Raw genomic sequence first — 20763 nt, forward strand, 5'->3', positions numbered from 1 at the left:
CCAATTCTTTCCTTCTTTCTCTCGATCCTTTTCTCCCATGTTTTTCCTTCCTTCCATCCTTCCTTCCTTTCCCTTCCCTCCTTCCTTCCTCTCCCCTTTCCCAATTTTCCTCCTTTCTCTATCCTTTTCTCCCGTTTTCCCCTTCCTTCTTTCCTTCCTCTCCCCTTTCCCAATTCTTTCCATCTTTTTCTCATTTTCCCTTCCTTCCATCCTTATCTTTCCTTCCTTTCACTTCCCTCCTTCCTTCCTCTCTCCCTTCCCAATTCTTTCCTTCTTTATCCTTTTCTCCCATATTTTCCTTCCTTCCATCCTTTTTTCCTTTCACTTTTTCCTTTCCCCTTTCCCAATTCTTTCCTTCTTTCTCTCTTTCTCGTTTTTCCTTCCTTCCATCCTTACCTTTCCTTCCTTTCACTTCCCTCCTTTCCTTCCTTCCTTCCCTCCCTCTTTTCCTTACTTCCTTACTTATCCTATTTCTTTTTAATTTGGGCATTGCACCGTGGTTACATGATGCCACCCATTGCTTAACCGAGTTGCTTTTGTGGCATCTCAGCACGTGGTGCCAGCTAGGGCGCAGATGCAGCGTGGCCAAGAGGGAAAATGCTTTGCCTATTTTGCTCGGCTGCTGAAGGGGCAACGATGGATCAGGTGCAATCTCTGGTGGGCTCAAACTGGTGGACCCACGTTCTGGAAGGAGAAGTCACCTGCTTTTCTTCCATTTGGATGGTGGAAGAGTGCAAAGAGCGGCCTCTGAGCAAACCAGAAACAGCCAGGAGAGCAGGAATTTCCTGCCAAAACTGGGGCATGCACACTCTTTGAGGGACTCTCGATCAATGCCAGTCTTGACCAACCAGCTTAAAGCCCAATAAATAACAATTTAAAGATTACACTAACAGGGGGGGAGGCATGAATAACATCTGCTCCCCCCTAGCCAGGAAATCCAGAACTGTTGCAGAACTACAATTTCAAGGTAGTCCATACGAGGAAACCACACCATTGTGGCCTTGCTCTGTGCTTGTTTTTGGGGTGCAATGACAAGTCTGTCTGAACTGCACCCCCTTCCATAGCCACTTTCCATTTAGCTATCATTCGAGGCCACAAAAACGTGATGTGTTTGTTTCTCCCGCTCCACGCTTATCTATGACTGCCAGCCGACTGATTCTCTTCTTTGCCGTCCAGGCTTGTGACCCAACACCACAAAAAAAATGGAAGCACCCACACAACAGGTTTAACCTAGTTGGAGAAAGAACTAACAAGTGCATTCATACAGTTGGTAATTTATTTTTGAAGGAGGTTGGTCTTCTGGAGCTTATTACAGTTATGTAAGCCCAGGCACAAGATAATCTACAGATTCCTGCACACAGGAATACTCCCACAGGTAGAACATGACTTATCACCAGTCACTTAGCTTGAAGTTACAATGGCTCCCCCCCCCCCAAAAAGGGACTTACAATGCGGATTTGAATGGCCTTCAAGGGTCATGTGACTGCATTTTGGGAACTGGGTAGCTGGCTCGTATTTACGACCGTTTGCAGCATCCCATGACCATAATGTATATCATTTTCCTTCTGGAAAATTCACTTTCGGTTTCTTGGGTAAAAAATCCCCATAGCAAAATGAAACAAGGTCCCAAAATTGGATGCAGTCACATAACTAATCTGCTTTATGACTGTCCAGATTTATGACCAAAATTGCAGGCTTAATTTCAGTTCTTAAGTCAAGGACTTCGCTGTAATTCAATCACCTCTGACCAATTTCAGGTGTCACAATTCCCATTCTTCCTCTTAAGTGTCCCTTGTCATCCAAGGTGGGCAAAAGTATTCCCCACTCAGGTGAACAAGGCATCCTCCGAGTTGCTTTCATTTTATTTACTAGAACGTCTAAGACGCCTAAGAGGAAAAAGCTGCCATTTTCTCAAGCTTATATCTTCTTTTTCACGTTAAGCTTATATCTTCTTTTTCACGTTAAGCTTATATCTTCTTTTTCACGTTATCGGTTATTAAAAGTGCCAAGATGGGTGGCCTCTGACACGCCAGACGGGCAAAATCGCGTGCCGAGATGGATTCCTTCACAACCACCGAAGATTCGACACAACACAATCATATCTTGTGCCTTGAAATTTGAAATGTTTAATACTTCACAACAAAAAAACCACAACGCTGCATGGAGCTCCTGATAACCTGAAATCTTTGGATAGCAAGCGGGATGGTGAATGGATCTAGGCTGACGTGTCTGCAGGAGCCCCAAATTTGGAGCCTGAAATGTTGCTAGCCCCAACATCTCCCTTCCCCAAACCAGTTTAACTCTTTATCCATCCTTTCCTTGCCCCGGATTAGATAGAGCTATACACGCAAATCCTCTGAAACATTCCTCAAACGTCAGGACAACTTGTACGAGGCAAAAAAGCTCACATTTAATCAGAAGGGAGAGCCAGGTCTTATTTAAATTACCCAGCCCCTATGATGAATGGTGGGGGGATCCTCTGGCACCCCAGGTGTGGCCTACACTCCGTTCTAGGCCTGGCACTGCCATTTCAAGCTGGGCCATCCTCACTGGGGCAGCTCCCTGATGCCCTTGAGAGCATCCGTGCAGGAACAGATCAGTGAACAGAGATGGATGCTCCTTTCAACGGAGGTGGTTTCTTGGAGTTGATGGCTTGCCCAGCCAATCTTCTGTAGAATGGCCTCTTCCGTCGCAACCAGGATGTTGCGCGTCAACGGAGAATTAGGGGCAGCAGTGGGCGCTGGAAGGGCTGGGTCAGGGGCGCTTGACCGGAGACCCAAAGATGCTCCTTCACAATGCTCTGGGCGTGAAGCCATTTCATCGGGGTTAGTAGCCAGCTGACGCTCCCGCACCTGTGAAAGGGCTGCTTGTGCATTGAGCGCTAGAGAGAGACAGAAGATCAAAGAGGTCAGATCACAGGGTGCTGCTTCTGGGTTCAGCAACAAGCACTGTCTGGGACAGTTGCTGAAGACCAGGGATGTTTTTGTACGGCGCAGAAAAAATCTGTTCAGACTCTTCAGCAGCAATTGAACACCGAGATTCTTCCAATCGCATGAACGCTTGCAAAGAGAGCTTCACAAATACAAGGCTACTTCAGTTGCCAGAGCAGCCCAAAATATTCAATTTTGATCTGAAGCAGCAATTGCACAAAACTTCCACCCAATAGCTCCTTTTGCATATGAATTACATTTCAGAGTTTATAATTTACTGATGCAGTGGATTTAAGAGTTGGGAGACCTCGTTTATGTTGTGAAACCCACCCAGGCCGTTTCAGTTTGGTGCTGCAGAAGCGTGGAACGGCTCCCATCGTCTCTTTTCGTAACAGGGGAATATACTGAGAGGACCAGATTGCGCCAAGTGGGGCAGATGATTAGGAATAACTGCTCGCTGCCCCCGCTTCCTCTGCCCACCGTACCTGGATTATCCTTGTCCACATCAGAATTAAGCTCTTGGCAGGTGACACAGTAAAACTTCTTCTGCTTATCTTGCAGCAAAATGGTCTGGAAGGAAAAGTGACCAAGGCAGAGGGGATGGGACAAGAAAAGGGTAGAAATCAGAGCTTGTTTGCCAAAGCTATGTGATGGGCATGCAGGCCAGGGAGAGGAAGGAAAGCCTCCCCCCTTGCTGAAGGAAACTGCTTTTTCATACTGGGCCTGCCCAACACATATTGTTCACCGCAGGCCTTGAATGACACCGTCAACCCACTCCCAATTGGTGCCATCCTGGAGAAGACATCTATAGAGATGCTCCATCATCCAGATCATGGCTGCTTTTTTCCAGGAGACAAGTAGACTTTCTTGTTTTTCTTTGAAGATGTTTCCCTTCTCCTCCAAGAAGCTTCTTCAGCTCTGACCGGATGGCGGGGAACGGATTTATACTCCTTGCAGACAGAGCTGGTCATTTACCTTTTTTTTTTAGAGAGCCGTTGAGGCCACCTGGAGGTTTACCTGTGTCCTCAGGGTCACCTGAGTGGTGCAAATGGGTGGGGATCCTTCTTGGAACTGCTGAAAGGACTGTGTTCCATTTTTGCACTACTCAAATGACCCTGAAGATATAGATAAACCTCCAAGTGGCGTCATCGACTCTCTAAAAGGAGGCAAATGACCAGCTGTCTGCAAGGAGTATAAATCCTTCTGTTCCCCACCATCCAGTCAGAGCTGAAGAAGTTTCTTGGAGGAGAAGCGAAACATCTTCCAAGAAAGAACAATGAAAGTCCAGTTGCCTCCTGAAAAAGCATCTTTGGGACATCCCGGAGAAGAGTTTAAAGAAACACTCCATCCATTCTTCAGAAAACAGCCTAGACTGGCACCAGCCATGGCATCAAGGAGCCGGGCATCTCCCTTAGCTTGCTTGCTCTCTCTTCTGTTCTTGCTTGATCACCAAGTTGCCCCCTTTTTTTCCAGCTTTCTTCACTCTTCAGCTCAAAGGGGGAGGGGAGAGCCCCGCCCGGGCCCTCTGCACGCGCCCCGGGGCGGCCTCGCTCACCCCGCACTCCTCGCAGCACTCGCCCAGCATGCGGTAGCCCTTCAGCAGGTACTCGCTCATCAGCTTGCTGATCTTGTCCTGCCGCTCGCGCCGGGCCTGGATCACCTTCAGCTCGGCCTCGGAGGGCGGCTCCCACTCGGCGTGGTCGTCGTGGCCTGCGCCGGGAAGGAGGAAGCCGAGATGGGGGCGAGGCCCGGGCCGGGAGCCCGAGTCGCCCCCCTGCTCTTCCCCGTTGTCCATCGCCTCTGGCCGGGCTCCGGGCTCGTTGCCAGGCCGCAGGCCCATCGCCATGGCGACGCCTTTCCCCTCCCCACGTTACCTGCCGCGCTCAGCGCCATGATGGTTGTCCTCTGCCGCAACTTCCGGCGCTAGCCACGCCTCCTTCCGTCACCGCCCACCTCCTGCTAGGACTTTCCTACGTAAGGAGAAGAAAAAAAAAAAGTAGTCCCACGGTTTTCAATGTCCTCCGGGCAACTTCACCTATCCGCGCGAAGGTTCCGGGGAAAGTTTGTTCCCGGCTTCTTTACAATCGAAAGAATCGTGAGGTCTTTTTTTAAAAAACAAAATAAAAACAAAAGTTATGTTTCGACCAACTATTGGAATGCTGGCCGTCAATGTGAGACAGGACTCGGATTGTAATTTTCCTTAGTTATAGGAGCTTTCCTGGAATTGGTCGCTTTTCCAACCATCAAGACTCTATTTAACGGCTCGAGCTTTCGTCGGATGCATTGGAGGGTTTAAACCGGGGTTTGTGTGCCTGGCTGAGGAATTCTGGGAGTTGAAGTCCACAAGTCCTAAAAGGGCCACGTTTGAAAAACCCTAGTTTAAACCGATGCAGGATTTGAACAGAGGACCGAGGAAAGCAGGGCGTGGGAGCGAGGGCGGCGCAGACGCAAGTTGCACGCGGGAGGATTTAGGCACACCGCGTGGGCAACTGTAATACGTCAAAAGCCCAAGTCTTCCAAAGAGGGCTGCATCTCCGGGTGGGATTGGCAATCTCTGGCGCTAAAATGCCCGCAGGGCTTTGTTATTCTGAAACGACAACTCCGAAACCTGTAATTGTTGCAAAGTGTTCATTGGGGAGAATTTGCCTCTGTCCCACGGTCATGGCTACCGCAGAACTGTCCCCTTTTCCAATCCTACATCGGTTTAAGTCTCAACCTTGGCGGCTTGAAGGTGGGTGGACTTCAACTCCCAGAATCCCCCAGCCAGCAAGGGGAATAGCTTTTTTTTTTTTTTTAATGAAATGTGTATGCTGGGAAGGATGCCTCCAGACACCTTGGGCCACCAATGAGTGACACCCAAGCCTTTAGAAGGATGTTTCTCCCCAAAGCCTGGAGGCTGTCCGTATCATCATCTTGGTTTCCCAGGATCCCCCCCCCGCAGCCCCCCAGATCTGGGCCGAAGGGAGAAACCCTTGCAACTGTGCAAAGCATCTTCCCCAATCGAGAAGCCTTGATAAGACCCGGACATCATAACCAAGCAAGCTTGAAGAGGACTCTGCTAGCTAGGATGATCCTGGGTTATGCTGGTTAGATTTATATCCCCAGCTTTTCAATGATAGCAGAAAGTTTGCCAGAGTTAACTGGGTTGGATGAGGAAAGAGGTGAGGCCCCCCCCGCTTTTTGGGAATGGTTGTAAAATCCAAAGTTTTTATCAAAGTTTTAAAGAGCTTTTCCTCTCGTGAAATGCAAGCTCGCCCATCCCCGGCTTTAGAGTCGTCAAAGGGTCGACGACGGCGCCCACCGATCCTCGGACGCGGAAGGACGAAGCGGGACCTGCTGCTCCGAGGTGGACGTTCTCCCGGGCGGGATCCCGAGACAAGCGCCGGTCTTCTCGGGGGTCTCCGCTTAGCCCACCCTGCCCGGACGCTTCCCTCTCCGGCGGGTGTGAGGATAGGGGTAGCCCTTTGCCGGGTGGTGGTCCCAACGCTTGAGGTCGCCCCCTTCGGAATCGGGGTACGGCGAAGGGCGGCGGCCGCCGCTACCGGATCGCGAGCCCAAGGGGGGAGACGACGACGCCTCCCTCCTCTGGCCTTTGGGCTCGCGGAGGACTTTGTCCCCCACGTGGGCGAAGAAGGGCCGAGGGTCGCAGGCAAAGCTTTCCGGCCCGCAGCTCGCCCGATTCGGGCTGAAAGGGGCTGGGGGGGGGGCTCGTGACCCATCCCCAACTCGGTTTAGGAGCGATCCGGGTGCAAACGCCCATTTTTCTTTCTTTCATGTCGCGCCACTCGCGGTTGTCGGTCGGCTCCAGCTGGGGGGGTCTTTGTGAAGCCAGCCCGTTTGATAAACCAGGTTTCGAAAAGATCTTCGACCTAACTATGCAGGCTTAAAGTAGCAAACCAGATTTTGGCAGTCCCAGCCTCTATTACAGGTTAGTCTTCAACTTACAAGAGCTCATTTAGTAGAATAATAATAATAATAATTATTAATAAAGTTGGAAGGGACCTTGGAGGTCATCTAGTCCAACCCCCCGGACAGGCAGGAAACCCTATCCCATTCCGGACAAATGGCTGTCCAGTCTCTTCTTAAAAACTTCCAGGTTGGAGCAAAGTTACAAACGGCACTGAAAAAAGTGACCTTTTTTTAACACCACTGTTGTAGCATCCCCATGGTCAAACAAGTCAGAAGCTCGGCAACTGACTCGTATTTATGACGGTTGCAGTTTTCCGGGATCGTGTAATCCACCTTTTGCAACCTTCTGAGAAGCGAAGTAAGTTGATGGGGAAGCCAGAGTCGCTCAACAATGGTTATTACTGAATTTAACCAACTGCAGTGATTTACTTCACTGTGCCGAGCCAGCTCGTAAAATGAGACACAACTCACTTAACAACTGTCCCACTCAGCAACAGACATGTTGGGGTTCAATTGTGGTTGTAAGTCGGGGACTAATTGTATTAGCATAGGGTTCAGTGGAGTTGTGAACCCAGAGAAAGAGTCTTGAGGCAGGTATTTGATTAGCTATCCTAAAAGTGGCCTGTGCATTTCTCTAACGCCACACCTGGGATCCTTGTATCCTAAGAGGAACTGAAACGCAATAGAGATATACACATGCGCACTCTCAACAGAAGGGGAATTATTGTCTGAAAATTTCCCAAGAAAAAAGGATGATCAGTCCATGTCACCGTAAGCCACTAGCTTTGTAGTTTTATAGCGCTGTAAGGAGACGAAAGGAAGCGCAGCCTTTCACCAAAAACCGACATTCCTGCTGGAATACCCAAACTGGCTAAAAAGGACACCGTTTCCTACTTCTCACCTGCAGCTTTAGGCCTTAATTCTTCTGGAGGATTCCCCCGCTGTCGAGCGATATGCCCAGGAATTCATGGACGAAGGATCTTAAGCATCTTTGTGGATCAACGGTTAATTTTGTCCCTTTGAGCTCCATTTGGAAGGAACTGGGACCAATACGATGAGCAGCACCAAAACGGACTGATTAACGAGCAAGTTGTGGCTTGTTGAAATTAAAACATGTCAGAAATGTGTTTCTGGCTAGTCAGTCTATGCAACCAATGACTGTTTATTTATTTTTTTTAAGACTAGACAGGTAGTCCTTGACTTACAACAGTTGATTTAGTTACAATGACGCTGAAAAAAAAATGACTTAGGACGGTTGCACCATTCCCTGGTCACGTGATCAAAATTCAGCCATTTGGCAACTGATTCATATTTATGACGGTTGCAGCATCCTGGGGTCATGTGATTTATCTTCTCTGACTTTCTGACAAGCAACATCAATGGGGAAGCCGGGTTCGCTTAAACGTGTTACTAAACAACTACTGCGATTCACTTAATAACTGGCAAGGTCGTAAAACGGAGCAAAATTCACTTCAATGTCTTGCTTAGCAACAGAAATGTGGGGCTCCATGGAGGTCGTAAGCCGAGAACTGCCTGTACTCTCAAGTCTTGTGGATCAGGCAGAAATTGCCCAACTTCTCCTAATTCCCAGTAGCAACATAAAAAAAAAAGTTTGCATACTGTTAAGAAAAAAACCCAGACAGGATTAAATAGTTATTGACATTGACTGACTTTTAAGCAGGGATGAAATGACAGGATCCATATTACAATGCCATTAAGAATCCCCGAAAAGCTTGCCAAGAAACAATACGGGCTAAGTTGAATGTTAACAAAAAAATAAAATCAAATTTAAAGTGCCAGGACTGAATTCCTTATCCAAGTCACCTTGCATTATTTGAATGTTGGGATGCCACAGTGCGCAATGCCTTTCCCACCTTTAAATGCAACATTTTATTGCTCCAATGTCACTTCTTGTCAAATGCAGAGTCTTTCATAATGGAGAAAGAACTGTTGAAAGGAAAACTTAAGTTCTTTTAACTGGGAGTTATTAAATCATCGTCAAGGCTTCTTATCGGTGTCCTTCAGGACTTCCTGACCCAAACTCCCACTTTATTTTATTTTTCTACTGTAACAGGAACCCGTTTCTTTAATCTTCAACAGAGTTTGGAATCCTGGGATGGCTCTTGCTGAGGATGAATTAAGTGAAATTCATGGATGTGACAGACTACACATCTATGGCCAACTGATTTTGGCAAATGTGTACTAGAAACCCGGCTATTAAACCATGGCTAACTAAATAAGCCACGGTCTAGCACAAGGAACATACCAAGCTTTGGTTTTGGGGAAAAAGCAACCACAGTGAGTTGCCAGGAATCACAACAGCTATTCCAAGCCTTCCAGGGTCATATCCACACGCTTCTTTCCCCCTATGTTGGGAACTCGCCTGCGTGGAGATCAAATGGGACAGAAGGAAAATGGTGACTTGTCTCCATTTACGCGCAACTACAGGCAGTCCTCGACTTACAACCGTTCATTTAGCGAGCGCTCGAAGTTACAACGGCTCTGAAGAAAGTAATTTAGGACCGTTTTTTCACCTCAGGACTGTTGCAACATCCCCAGGGTCAGGTGATCAAACTTCAGAGGCTTGGCAACTGACTCGTATTTACGACGGCTGCAGGGTCCCAGTCGTGGGATTCCCCCCCCCCCTTGAACAAGCGAAGTCCCACGGGGAAGCCAGAGTCACTTAACAACTGTGCTACTAACTTAACAACTGCAGCGATGCGCTTCACGAATGTGGCAAGAAGTTGCAAAACGGGACAAAACTCACTTAGCAAACGTCTTGCTTAGTTAACGGGAATGTTGGGCTCCGCTGTGGTTGTAAGTCAAGGACTACCTGCACTGTATTGACAGAAGGCTTCGCAACTGCAATTTGTCTTTGAATGCCTAGGGCCAGTGGTGGCGAGCCTATGGCACGTGTGCCAGAGGCGGCACCCAAGAGTCCTCTCTGTGGGCACCTGTGACATCACCCCAGCCCCACCTCACCAGTAGCCCCCCCCGGAGGAGTCGCCCCCGAGCGTGGCCCGCACAGAGCAGCGCAGACGAGATGGCAGCCAGGCAGTGGGGACAAGACTCTGCCCTTGCTCCCTGTCGCGTGCAGTTGACGCTGTGGGGCGTGGGTGGGGGGCATGGCCACCATGGCACTGCTGGTCCACCTGGGTGATCTGTGTGGAGGTGGTGAGTGGCCCTGTATGGGGGGGGGGAGAGCAGGGCGGGCGGGCAGTTTTGGGGTACTCGGTCTCTAAAAGGTTCGCCATCACTGCCACAGGTGCATTGGGTTCCTCACGCACGAAAGGGTGACTCCGGTTCTGTTAATGCTATAGCTTGGAGCAGGGATCTAAGGAATTCAAATGGGCTTGACACACCTGGTCTGCACCCACCCACGCTGAATGCAGATTGCCCACTTCCCAGGAACCCCTTGGCAGAATCAAGTCTTCCACGGGACTGTTTTACAGCACTCGTTCTCAGACTAAGCCCCTGCCAGCGATTCTGGATCATCTGACGTCTTTACCCACAGCCCGTATGGGGAAAATGGCCGGGAATGATAGGAGCCACAGGATAAAAACCTCCAGTGGGACAAAACTGGTTTTATACACATACCAATGAAAGAAAAAGGGGAAAAAAAAGGATGAATGAATGGCTACTTGTGCGCACACTCCGAAATCATAACACAAACTGGGTGGTCTAAAATGTCAGTGAGCCCGTTTTATTTACAGTAATACCAAAAAAAGAAAGAAAAAAAAAAAGGATCTAAACTCACTTCTAACATAAGGGTTACTCGCACAGCATAGACTGTCATAAATCAATGAAGGATGCCGTTACAATAAAAAGCAACTGAGCTGATTTGAAAAGGTGATTCTCTCCTCATTAAAATGAAGGTGACTAGGTGGAATTTTTTTTCTCTCTCATTGGGGCGATCTCTAGAAAGGCCAGACCAAGGAAACTGAAGTGGACGTTGTTCTTTGTGCCAAACAACCAGCCCGCACACCATACTTTGGTTTTAAGAGGTCCAGGGTGCACCAATGTACTAGGCTACTGAGGCTGAAAAGAATGCCCTAACGGTAAGTTTAAGGGAATCACTCAAAAGATTTTTTTTCCCCCCAGAAAATCGTTCATCGTGGGGCAGCGTATAGGACTCACCTAGCTGCCTAAGGTAAATATCGCACCCGTTACATGGCGTAAGGAAGAACAACAAAAAGAAAAAGAAATGTTAAGAACTAAAGTGAGCTAGGGCACCCATGATCGAGAAAGGTTCAGGTCTAAAAGGATGTTCTGAAATCAAACTGCTCCCTAAGGACGCAGTGGCTGGAATTATGCTCTACGGGTTACGACGGCGGAGGCCATGGCAACGAGAGTCCCACCCCAGAAGACGGGGAATTTCGTCTACATGCGGCGCTGGTAACTAGCATGCAGCTGCAGTTGTGCGTTACGCAAGTAATCGCCATAGGCACCTGCGTAACGGGCATCAGACTGCATTTCGGGAAGGCGGCGATAGTCCAGTTGAGCCTTTGTTGGCGAGTGGCGGTACGCATGGGGGGAGTCGGATAAGCGGCGGAAATCAGAGAAGTCAGATAAACGGCGGTCATCTGAGAGATCAGAACTGTACCTGGTTAAAAGAAGAGACATTTGGTAAATTTTTTAAAAAAAAAGAGAGAGAGAAAGAGGCTCGCGGCAAACGCCCCAATAAAATATATGCTGTGACAAGGGTACCCCTTCCCCCCCAAATCTGGCAGAGGAGAGCACTGATAAGTGTAAGCGCAGACAGAAACCTTTTAGAAGAATTCAAAGGAGAATTTTTTCCCCCTCTGCTATCTTACAAGAATTGGGAGTTATTTTGTGTCTTGGGATGATACAGAGAATCTCTCAATTGGCTTAGCTAAATTATAGCTTGAGTTAAGGAGCCCAACTTGCATTAAGGTCAACTTTTGAACTGGTAGGAAAAGTCTGGTTAATAATCTGGCCAGGAAAACACTTTTTAAAGTTTGCTCAAGGATTCAGTTATGGTATCTCATGTTCTGCATTCAAATTCAACCACTTAAAATTTCAGGCTCCTGGGTGTTGAACGTGGCTCAAAATATAGGGCACGGTGAGCGGGGGATTTTTTTTTTTCCCCCCTCCAAGTTGACCGGAACCTAGTCTGGTCTCTTTGGATCAGGAAAGAATCAAATACAGCCCTTAAGTACCTTTGTACTGAAGCTGAGTTAAGGAGCCTTAAAGTGCCTAGCTTCACTTTCATATGATAGGGTAGATCCATGAAGCAGAGCCAATGTACCTTCCACCAAGTTGCCCAGGTATGGTGGGTAATTACAGTCTCTCTTCTTTCTTATGTGAATGTATTTATAACATGCAGACTGGGAGAGAGGTAAAGTATGAGTGTAACTATCTTTCGCTCCCTTTCCCCTTCAAGAGAAAAAGCACAGAAAAAGGGCGGAAAGATCAGCTGAGAGAGGAAAAAATAAATAAATCTAAAGGCAGAACCAAGGAAGCAAAAGGTTAGCAAGCTCCATTCCCAACCCCTTCCCGTTTACGGGCACACTCCCAAATTCAAGGATTGGAAAGGAATCTGCCGCCTGATAGGAACCGCAGAACGAAGTCTCAGGTTTTGAGTCCCTCTGAAGTACAGAGAGCTCCCTGGACAGGACGCGGGAGTGGCGCGCAAAAAGCATGATCAAAGCTGCATACCTCTTGTTCATTGCAGCTGCTTTCCTGTAGAGATCCTCACGGCTGCCACGTGGCGGGGAGAGACGTGTCCGTTCGTACAGTGGGTGGAGAGCGGCAGTTTCCGCCTGGGACATTCCCGCGTAGGAAGCTGCCTGCTGCCCATTGTATGCCGAAGCCTGAGACCTATACCCTGCGGCTACGGGGGCCGAAGCAGACTGCTGGACTGCATAGGCTGCGGGCAGCGAAGCGGACAGCTGCGTTTTGTAAGCGGCTGCGGCAGCCGCAGCATCCTGCATGCTATAGGCTGCCGCCAGGCTGGCTGCAGACTGGGTCCCGTAAGCAGATGACGCCTGAGCCCCGTAGGAAGCAGCGTGGCCAACGGCGGGCTGGACTCCGTAGGAAGCAGGCTGGGCCGAGAGGGTGTGGGCTGCGTACAAGGCGGACTGGCCGGCCGCCGCCTGGGCTCCGTAAGAGGCGGAGAGGGCAGTTGCTTGGGCCCCGTAGGAAGCTGGGTAGGAGGCAGCGGTCTGGGCCCCGTAAGCAGCAGCGTACGATGTGGAGGGCTGGGCTTCGTAAGTGGCAACTTGGGAAGCGGCGGCCTGGGTTCCATAGGCTTGAGCATTATAGGAGGTTAATGCCGAGGCGGCCGCGCCTGTCTGAGAATTGGAGGGTCCCATGGCAACAGAGGACTGGCCTCTGTATGCATTTCCCAGCATAGTCGAGGGCTGGGCTCTGTACATGGCTGCTTGCCCAGTGGTAGGCTGAGGCCTGTAGGCCATCCCAAGGGATGCTGCAGGCTGATCTCTGTAGGAAGCCTGCTGGCCAGTCATGGGAAGCGCGTAGCCCGCTCTTGTGGGCGAGCGTCTTAGCGGGCTCCGGTCCCTTCTGAAGAAAGACGGGGAGATCTGCCTGGCTTGGCCGTTCGAGTCGAACTTGCTTAAATTGTTGTTGTTCATCCGCTGCTGGTAATCGTAGTCAGCGGAAGAATACGCCGGATTGCCCATTGGGAAGGCAAGGTTACCGGATCTCACGCCGTCGTTCCTGGCCTGCATGTTCTCTAAGGTTGGGATTTTGTTCTTCTCATCTCCGCCAAACTGGCCGATATAGCCGGCAACCCCCCTCTTGTGAGCTTTGTTGGAAAGTTCCACGTTGATCCTTTTGCCTTTGATTTCTCTTCCGTTCAGGTGTTCAATGGCGGTTCGAGCATCCTCGTCTTTCTCCATGTGCACGAACGCGTAGTCTGATAAAGCAGCAGACAGAAGGTTATCAATAAGGAACACATGACATTTCATTACTGGAAACCATTCCTATGGGGAGATGCCTTGGATACAGAGAAAGGCTTTATAACCTGCCATGCATCCACTGGGAAGCAGTCTCCGTCTGCGACAGCGGGCGGCTTTCCCATTCTAACAGCTACGAGGAACAACAAAGAGGCCACTGGCACTTAGCAAGGCACAGGATACTGAACGCTGCACCTGGGTTCCCCTCTCACCCACTAACACCTCTAGTACCTGAAGGATCTGCTTAGCTGATTTCACAAAAAGGAGGATTAATTCCCAGATCACCGTGCAGAAGACAGAACAGGTTTGATTATTATTATTATTATTATTTACTCCAGAGGGCAAAACTAGAACTGGGCTCAAGCAAACATTAGGAGAAACTTCCCATGAGAGCTGTTTAGAAGTAGAACAGGCTGCCTCTAAAGGATATGCAGATTAAGGACCTAGAAAACATACAAGCATCTCCTACGCTTCACATTAGGTGCAGAACACATGTTAAGACTTTTCCCTTCTGAATTCACATTGGTGATTATAGAGTCAAGATTGTCAAAACTCTCAGGAACAAGTTAGCAACATTTCTTTCTGCTTCTCCAGGTTAGTGCAAACCAGAAACCAACTAGCAGTGGGAACTGAGGCCTTTCAACTCTGAACATTTTTTTATTCAACAAAATACCCGACTATCCATTAATCAGAAACTATGGGAAAATAAGGTATAAATTAGGGTTACAATTCTTGGGTAGCAACAAGCAACTTTGTTGGGGAATAGCATGATGGCCACAGACGGATATAAAACCTATGTCTGCAATACTGAGAACCATCTGATAGGAGCTGAAAAAGCTCTGATCATTGTTCTGTACTACGTACTATGTCACATCTGCTGAATTAATTTATACTTGGGTTGGTTCACGGATGAATCATGCTGGATTTCCCAAAACTATAATTTTTCTCTTTTTCTACAAGAGAAAATCAATCCAAACCTAACGGTAGAGAATTTCTGAAATAAGGACTGAGCCAGACTGTGCCAAAGTTGGATAATGTTGCAAACAATTGTCAAATTTCCATTCTGTTTAAACAAAATAGAACTACGGAACAGAAATCAGAGCAAAAATGTAGACCTATTTTAGTAAACCCTGAACCTGGGGACACAGATTACTCTCCTTATTAAGAAATAATAAAGGGGCTCTAATCACATGGTTGATAATTAGGAATAGTGGAGGTTTTCTTGGTTCAATGTTCAAAGATAAAAGCTTCTTTCCCCTTAGAAACTGAAGACTACTAATGTTCTTATTCTTTAGCCTCCAGGAAAAACTTGCCTGAGTAACTAGACCTATTGGTTGTCACCACTGAAAAAGCCATAGGAATCCAATAGCCACAGGATAAGGCACGCCCCATGTTCAAAAAGTCATAGTGTCACAGGGCTGGAAGGGACGTTGGAGGTCTTCTATATCAACGACTACTAGCATAGACTATCAATCCATGCTTTCATAGCCTCCCATTCGGACCACTTGCACTGCAAGTAGGAAAAGCAGTATCACAAAAATAATATTTTTTTACTAGGCACAAGTTTTGCTCTTCCTTTTGGCCACGGGTACAAAAACGTCTAGGCCCCCATTTCCCAACCACCCAACCTCTTTGAAGTCTTTTGACTTACAACCTTTTGTTTAGCAACCATTTAAAGTTACGACGGCGCTGAAAAGTTACTTGTGACTGGCCCTTGCACTTCTGCCCGTTGTGCTATCCCATGTGATTTTGCTTGTGTGGTAACGTTGGGTGCTTGGCAATCAGCATGTATTTACAATGGGGTCCCGTGATTGCCATTTGTGAGCTTTTGACAAGCAAAGTCAATGGAGACATCAGCTTTCACTCAAAAACCACATTAATTCACTTAAAAACTGTAGTGATTCACAACAGTGGCAAAAAAGATGGATGTACTACAGTAGTATATCCAACCTCTACAATAGGATTCTTGAAAGAACCAAACATAATAAATATTTGTCTGGCTCCAAGATGGAGGGGGAGAACAAAGCTCCAAATACATAAAGCCACTATATCACCATTAGGTTCTGGTTCTTAATATTTTGCTGATATGCCCCCCCCCCAAGGCAAGGAGGAGCAGAGAGATTCACCTTCCCTCCCCCCCCCAACCTTCAGGATATCGCAGCCATCCGTAAAAGAAGTACATTATGATTAAAGCACCAGGAAACAACGAGTTCTAGTCCCACCAGCTGGGTGACTTTGGGCCAGTATCTCTCTCTCAGCCCAACCCAACGTACAAGGTTGTTGTGGTGGGGAAAATAAGGAGAAAAGTGTGTTAGATATGTTCGCATTGAGTGATTTGTCAAAATAATAAAGGCAGGACACAAACAAAAACAATCTGGCCAAGACTGGAGGCCTTATCTCTCCCCACCGCCATCCAGCAAGGAATTCAGACTAATAAAACGGACGGAAGACTATTGTCCCTACTGAGTCGTGCCCGCTCTTGGCCGAAATGCCTTCGCTTGCCCACCGCGAGGGCACCCATAGGAAGAGAAGGTCCACAGCGCTGCGCTCCATCGTTGGCACGGCGACACCGGGGTCCGATCCCACCCACCCGCCCCCTTAAAAGCCTCTTACTCCCTTCCCAGCCTGCCCCTTCTGTAGTGTGTGGCGGCGCCCGAGCCAAAGGGATAAAGGGCGGCCTGTCGCTCGTCTTTGCAAACCGCCGCCCGGCGGGTACGTTCGGTCACCGGGTCGGAGCTGTTGCAAGAACTAATGAACAGATGAAAAGGGGAAACAGAGCAATGAGCATTCAAATGACAAAAAAAAGCCCACCCTGGAATCCCACCCTATCCTCCACCATAGGTAGTCCTCGACTTCCAACCGTCTGTTTAGTCACCATTACAACGGCACTGGAAAAAAAAGCAACTTGTGATTGTTTTTTTTCACACACTCACAGCCCCCCCCAAGCCACGTGATCCAAATTTAAACATTTGGCCCGACACGAGTTAGGACGGTTTGCAGTGTCCCTGGGAGGCCACGTGGTCTCGTTTAGTGACTGCTCCAAGTTACAACGGCACTGAAAAACTTGCGATGGGATTTTTTTTTTTACCTTCGCAGCCCCCCCCCCAAGGTCACCTGATCCAAATTCAAACATTTGGCCCCCGACTCGAGTTAGGACGGTTTGCGGCGTCCCGGAGGTCACGTGATCCTCTTTTTTTGCGATCTTCCTACAAGCAAACCTCAATGGGGGATGCCGGCTTCCCTTCACAGGTGCGTGACTGAGGCGATTCCCTTAACAACCGTGGCAAGTATGGTCATAAAACGGGGCGAAAATCATTCGTGGAAATTTGGGGCGGGACTCTCCCCGGGGGGCCGTAAAACGAGGACTACCCGCCATAGGCGGAGCTGAGCGCGGGAGCCGAGCCTCCCCGTCCAGAGGCAGCCTATCTGGGGCGAAGGGGAGGCGCCTTTCCCCCTCTCGGGCCCCTACGCGCTACCTTTCACGATGTCGCACTCGATGACGGGCCCGAACTCCTGGAAGAGGACGCGCAGCTCGCCGCTGGTGCAGGTGGCCGAGACGTTGCCCACGAAGATCTTGACGGTGTGCGTGGGCCTCGGGCGGGAGAACTCGAGGAACACGCGGCGGTAGTGCAGGAGGTGCCCGTTGAGCTTCTGGATGGCGCGCTCGGCCGCCGCCTCGTTGCGCAGGTGGACGAAGGCGTACTGTTCCTTGAGGACCACCTTCACCACCTCGCCCGGCACGGCCGCCTCGAAGAGGTCGCGCAGCTCCACCTGCGACGCCTCCTCGGGCACGTTGCCCACGAACACCTTCACGCCCGGCTGCATCGGGTCCGCCCGTCCCGAGGAGACCCGGAGGAAAAGAAAAAAGCCAGACGACGCGGCCCCACAAAATGGCGCCCGCGAGAGCGACGCGATTCCCGAGCGGAAGGGAGGGAAGGGTCGAACGCGCCGACGCGCCTGCGCGAAGCTCGGACACGCCCTTTCCTGCTTCCGGCGCGCGAGCTCTCGCCCGGCTGCTTCGGAGCATGCGCAGTAGCCCCGCTAGGGTGAGAGGTTTTCCTACAAAATACAGCGAGCTGCAGAAAGCCTGCAGTCCTCAACACGAAAGGAGGGGTGGATTCCCCGCGGATATTGGGGTTCCCTAAGGGGAATGAAGACCGAACGGGGGGGGATTCCACGCGGATATTGGGCTTCCTTAGGGGAAAATGAAGACCCTTAATTTGCGCCGCTCTTGGGGAATAGCTCTATGCGACGGTGCGCTAAAACTCAACGCCTCTTTCGGGAGGTCTCTTACTGCGCTTGCGCAATTGAGCGCCGCCCCTCCCGATTGCCATAGATATAAAAGCGTAGAAGATTGCTTTTATATGTAGGTGGGACTTTTGAGACTCTTTCATGGGTTGGAAGTGACAGCTGCATAAATAATAGGAACAAATTCGAAGTGGGGATTAGACACCAGCAGCTCCTCTTAGATGCACCTTATAATTTATGAAGGAAAGTCCTGCAACAGAAAAGTTGCAGTATAAACTGCATTTCCTGGAACCTTTCTGGTTTGCCCTACAGCTGCCTCTCCAAAAAGGTTGAAGACCTCGTTGTTTTTCAAACTTGGCAACTTTACTGACATATGGACTTCTGGCAGTTGAAGTCCAGGCCTCTTAAAAGTGGCCACGTTTGAAAAACAGCCGGTTGAAGACATGCAGCTAGCTTTCGAAAAAAGATCACGCACAAAAGAGGGAGCATCCCCACAGAATTTCAGAAAGCGATAGATCACAAAAAAGAAAGAGATCCATCTTGCCTGTAAGGAATGCCTTAAGCCGGAAGAGATAGAGCAGCTGGTAGGAAGACTCCAATTTAGTGGCTGGCTTAAGTTAGTAACTTGGCTGTTAAGTGAGTCGGGCTTCCTTGCTGACTTTCCTTGTCAGGAGGTCCCAACAGGGCAGTGTTTCTCAACCTTGACCATTTTAAGGCATGTGGACTTCAACTCCCAGAATTCCACAGCCAGCAACCTTGACCATTTTAAGGCATGTGGACTTCAACTCCCAGAACTCCACAGCCAGCAACCTTGACCATTTTAAGGCATGTGGACTTCAACTCCCAGAATTCCACAGCCAGAGAACCTTGACCATTTTAAGGCATGTGGACTTCAACTCCCAGAATTCCACAGCCAGAGAACCTTGACCATTTTAAGGCATGTGGACTTCAACTCCCAGAATTCCACAGCCAGAGAACCTTGACCATTTTAAGGCATGTGGACTTCAACTCCCAGAATTCCACAGCCAGCAACCTTGACCATTTTAAGGCATGTGGACTTCAACTCCCAGAATTCCACAGCCAGCATTGCTGGCTATGGAATTCTGGGAGTTGAAGTCCACATGCCTTAAAATGGTCAAGGTTGAGAAACACTGACGTAGATGGTATGGAGATAGGGAAAAGGACGTCACATGACTCCTGAATTACCAGGGCTGAAGGCCAATTTTGGAATGGGAGTGTTCTTTGAAATCCAGTACTGTACAAGTTGTCAGGAGTGAAGTTGGAATTGTTTGTTTGTTTTTTTCCTTGCACTTGCTGGCCAATACCTTTGATGATGAAGATGTTCCACCACAGGCCTTAATTGTTGACTTTCTGAGCTAGTACTAGCCAGGTTACTGCTAATCAAACCTTAAAATGCTCAAGGTTGAGAAACACTGCAACAGCTGATCACGTAAACACCCCCCCCCAAGGGACGCTGCAACCGTCATAAATACAAATCGGCTGAATTTTAATCACGTGACCTTTCGGATGCTGCAACGGCCAGAATCTTTTTTTTTTTTTCCAGTGCCCCTGTAACTTTGAAGGGTCATTAAATGTACTGTGTTAAGTCCAGGATTACCTCTGCTACCAATTTTTGGCATTGTTGCAACCCCTAGTAGGCTCTCCATATGTTCTTCTTAAGCTTAAAGGACTCTGGTCCTGGAGAAGACTCCTGCGAGTCCCCTGGACTGCAAGGCGATCCAACCGGTCGGTCCTAGAGGAGATCAACCCCGACTGCTCTTTAGAAGGCCAGATCCTGAAGTGGAAACTCAAGGACTTTGGCCACCTAATGAGAAGGATGGCCACAAAACGGGGCGAAAATCACTCCACAGTGGAAATTTGGGGCTGGCCTTTCCCCGGGGGGTCGTAAGTCGAGGACTACCCTGCCACCGGCGGAGCAGAGCCTCCCCGTCCAGAGGCAGCCTATCTGGGGCGAAGGGGAGGCGCCTTTCCCCCTCTCGGGCCCCTACGCGCTACCTTTCACGATGTCGCACTCGATGACGGGCCCGAACTCCTGGAAGAGGACGCGCAGCTCGCCGCTGGTGCAGGCGGCCGAGACGTTGCCCACGAAGATCTTGACGGTGTGCGTGGGCCTCGGGCGGGAGAACTCCACGACCACGCGGTGGCAGTGCAGGAGGTGCCCGTTGAGCTTCTGGATGGCGCGCTCGGCCGCCGCCTCGTCGCGCAGGTGGACGAAAGCGAACTGCTTCATGAGGGCCACCTTCACCACCTCGCCCGGCACGGCCGCCTCGAAGAGGTCGCGCAGCTCCACCTGCGACGCCTCCTCGGGCACGTTGCCCACGAACACCTTCACGCCCGGCTGCATCGGGTCCGCCCGTCCCGAGGAGACCCGGAGGAAAGGAAAGAAACGAGACGACGCGGCCCCACAAAATGGCGCCCGCGAGAGCGACGCGGTTTCTGAGGGAGAAAAGGTTGGAACGCGTCGACGCGCCTGCGCGAAGCTCGGACACGCCCCCCTCTTGCTCTCGGCGCGCGCGCTCTCGCCCGGCTGCTCCGGAGCATGCGCGGTAGGCCCGCCAGGATGCGGTGTTTACTTACAAGATACGGCGAGCTGCGGAAAGCCTGCGGCCGTTAACACGAAAGGAGGGGTGGATTCCCCGCCGATATTGAGGTTCCCTACGGGGAATGAAGACCGAAGGGGAGTGGATTCCCCGCGGATATTGGGGTTCCTTAGGGCG

The 20763-nt window shown here is 49.8% G+C and overlaps 2 protein-coding genes across 6 annotated transcripts; both read right to left on the reverse strand.

Moving 5' to 3' along the window:
• Positions 1-1258: 1258 nt before the first annotated feature.
• ZNRD2 (zinc ribbon domain containing 2) lies at positions 1259-20111 on the reverse strand. Of its 4 annotated transcripts, none has more exons than XM_039366234.1 (5): positions 20042-20111; positions 4805-4900; positions 4486-4640; positions 3416-3500; positions 1259-2881 (listed from the first exon to the last, which is right to left on the reverse strand). In XM_039366234.1, the coding sequence occupies exons 2-5, from the start codon at positions 4821-4823 to the stop codon at positions 2547-2549; spliced, it is 594 nt and encodes a 197-aa protein (XP_039222168.1). In that variant the 5' UTR covers positions 4824-4900; positions 20042-20111; the 3' UTR covers positions 1259-2546. The 4 variants fall into 4 exon arrangements, with proteins under 4 accessions (XP_039222168.1, XP_039222167.1, XP_039222169.1 ...); XM_039366233.1 differs by lacking the exon at positions 20042-20111 and adding an exon at positions 17254-17392; XM_039366235.1 differs by lacking the exon at positions 20042-20111 and adding an exon at positions 17251-17328.
• Positions 10517-20543, reverse strand: LOC120318521 (RNA-binding protein 14-like). Of its 2 annotated transcripts, none has more exons than XM_039366225.1 (3): positions 20042-20543; positions 12519-13737; positions 10517-11442 (listed from the first exon to the last, which is right to left on the reverse strand). In XM_039366225.1, the coding sequence occupies exons 1-3, from the start codon at positions 20388-20390 to the stop codon at positions 11220-11222; spliced, it is 1791 nt and encodes a 596-aa protein (XP_039222159.1). In that variant the 5' UTR covers positions 20391-20543; the 3' UTR covers positions 10517-11219. The 2 variants fall into 2 exon arrangements, with proteins under 2 accessions (XP_039222159.1, XP_039222158.1); XM_039366224.1 differs by lacking the exon at positions 20042-20543 and adding an exon at positions 17254-18764.
• Between the last annotated feature and the right edge of the window lie 220 nt (positions 20544-20763).

This window comes from Crotalus tigris, unplaced genomic scaffold (assembly GCF_016545835.1).
Source record: "Crotalus tigris isolate CLP2741 ecotype Arizona unplaced genomic scaffold, ASM1654583v1 scf7180000020245.1906669, whole genome shotgun sequence".
Taxonomy (NCBI): Eukaryota; Metazoa; Chordata; class Lepidosauria; order Squamata; family Viperidae; genus Crotalus; species Crotalus tigris.

Coding starts and splice junctions, on each gene's coding strand:
- ZNRD2 (XM_039366234.1), bottom strand. Junction 3,501..4,485: donor AGTGCTGCGAGGAGTGCGGG/GTGAGCGAGGCC, acceptor TTTTCCTTCCAG/ACCATTTTGCTGCAAGATAA. Junction 2,882..3,415: donor TGTGGACAAGGATAATCCAG/GTACGGTGGGCA, acceptor GTCTCTCTCTAG/CGCTCAATGCACAAGCAGCC.
- LOC120318521 (XM_039366225.1), bottom strand. CDS start 20,390: ATGCAGCCGGGCGTGAAGGTGTTCGTGGGCAACGTGCCCGAGGAGGCG. Junction 13,738..20,041: donor CGAGTGCGACATCGTGAAAG/GTAGCGCGTAGG, acceptor CTGCTTTATCAG/ACTACGCGTTCGTGCACATG. Junction 11,443..12,518: donor GCAGCTGCAATGAACAAGAG/GTATGCAGCTTT, acceptor TCTTTTAACCAG/GTACAGTTCTGATCTCTCAG.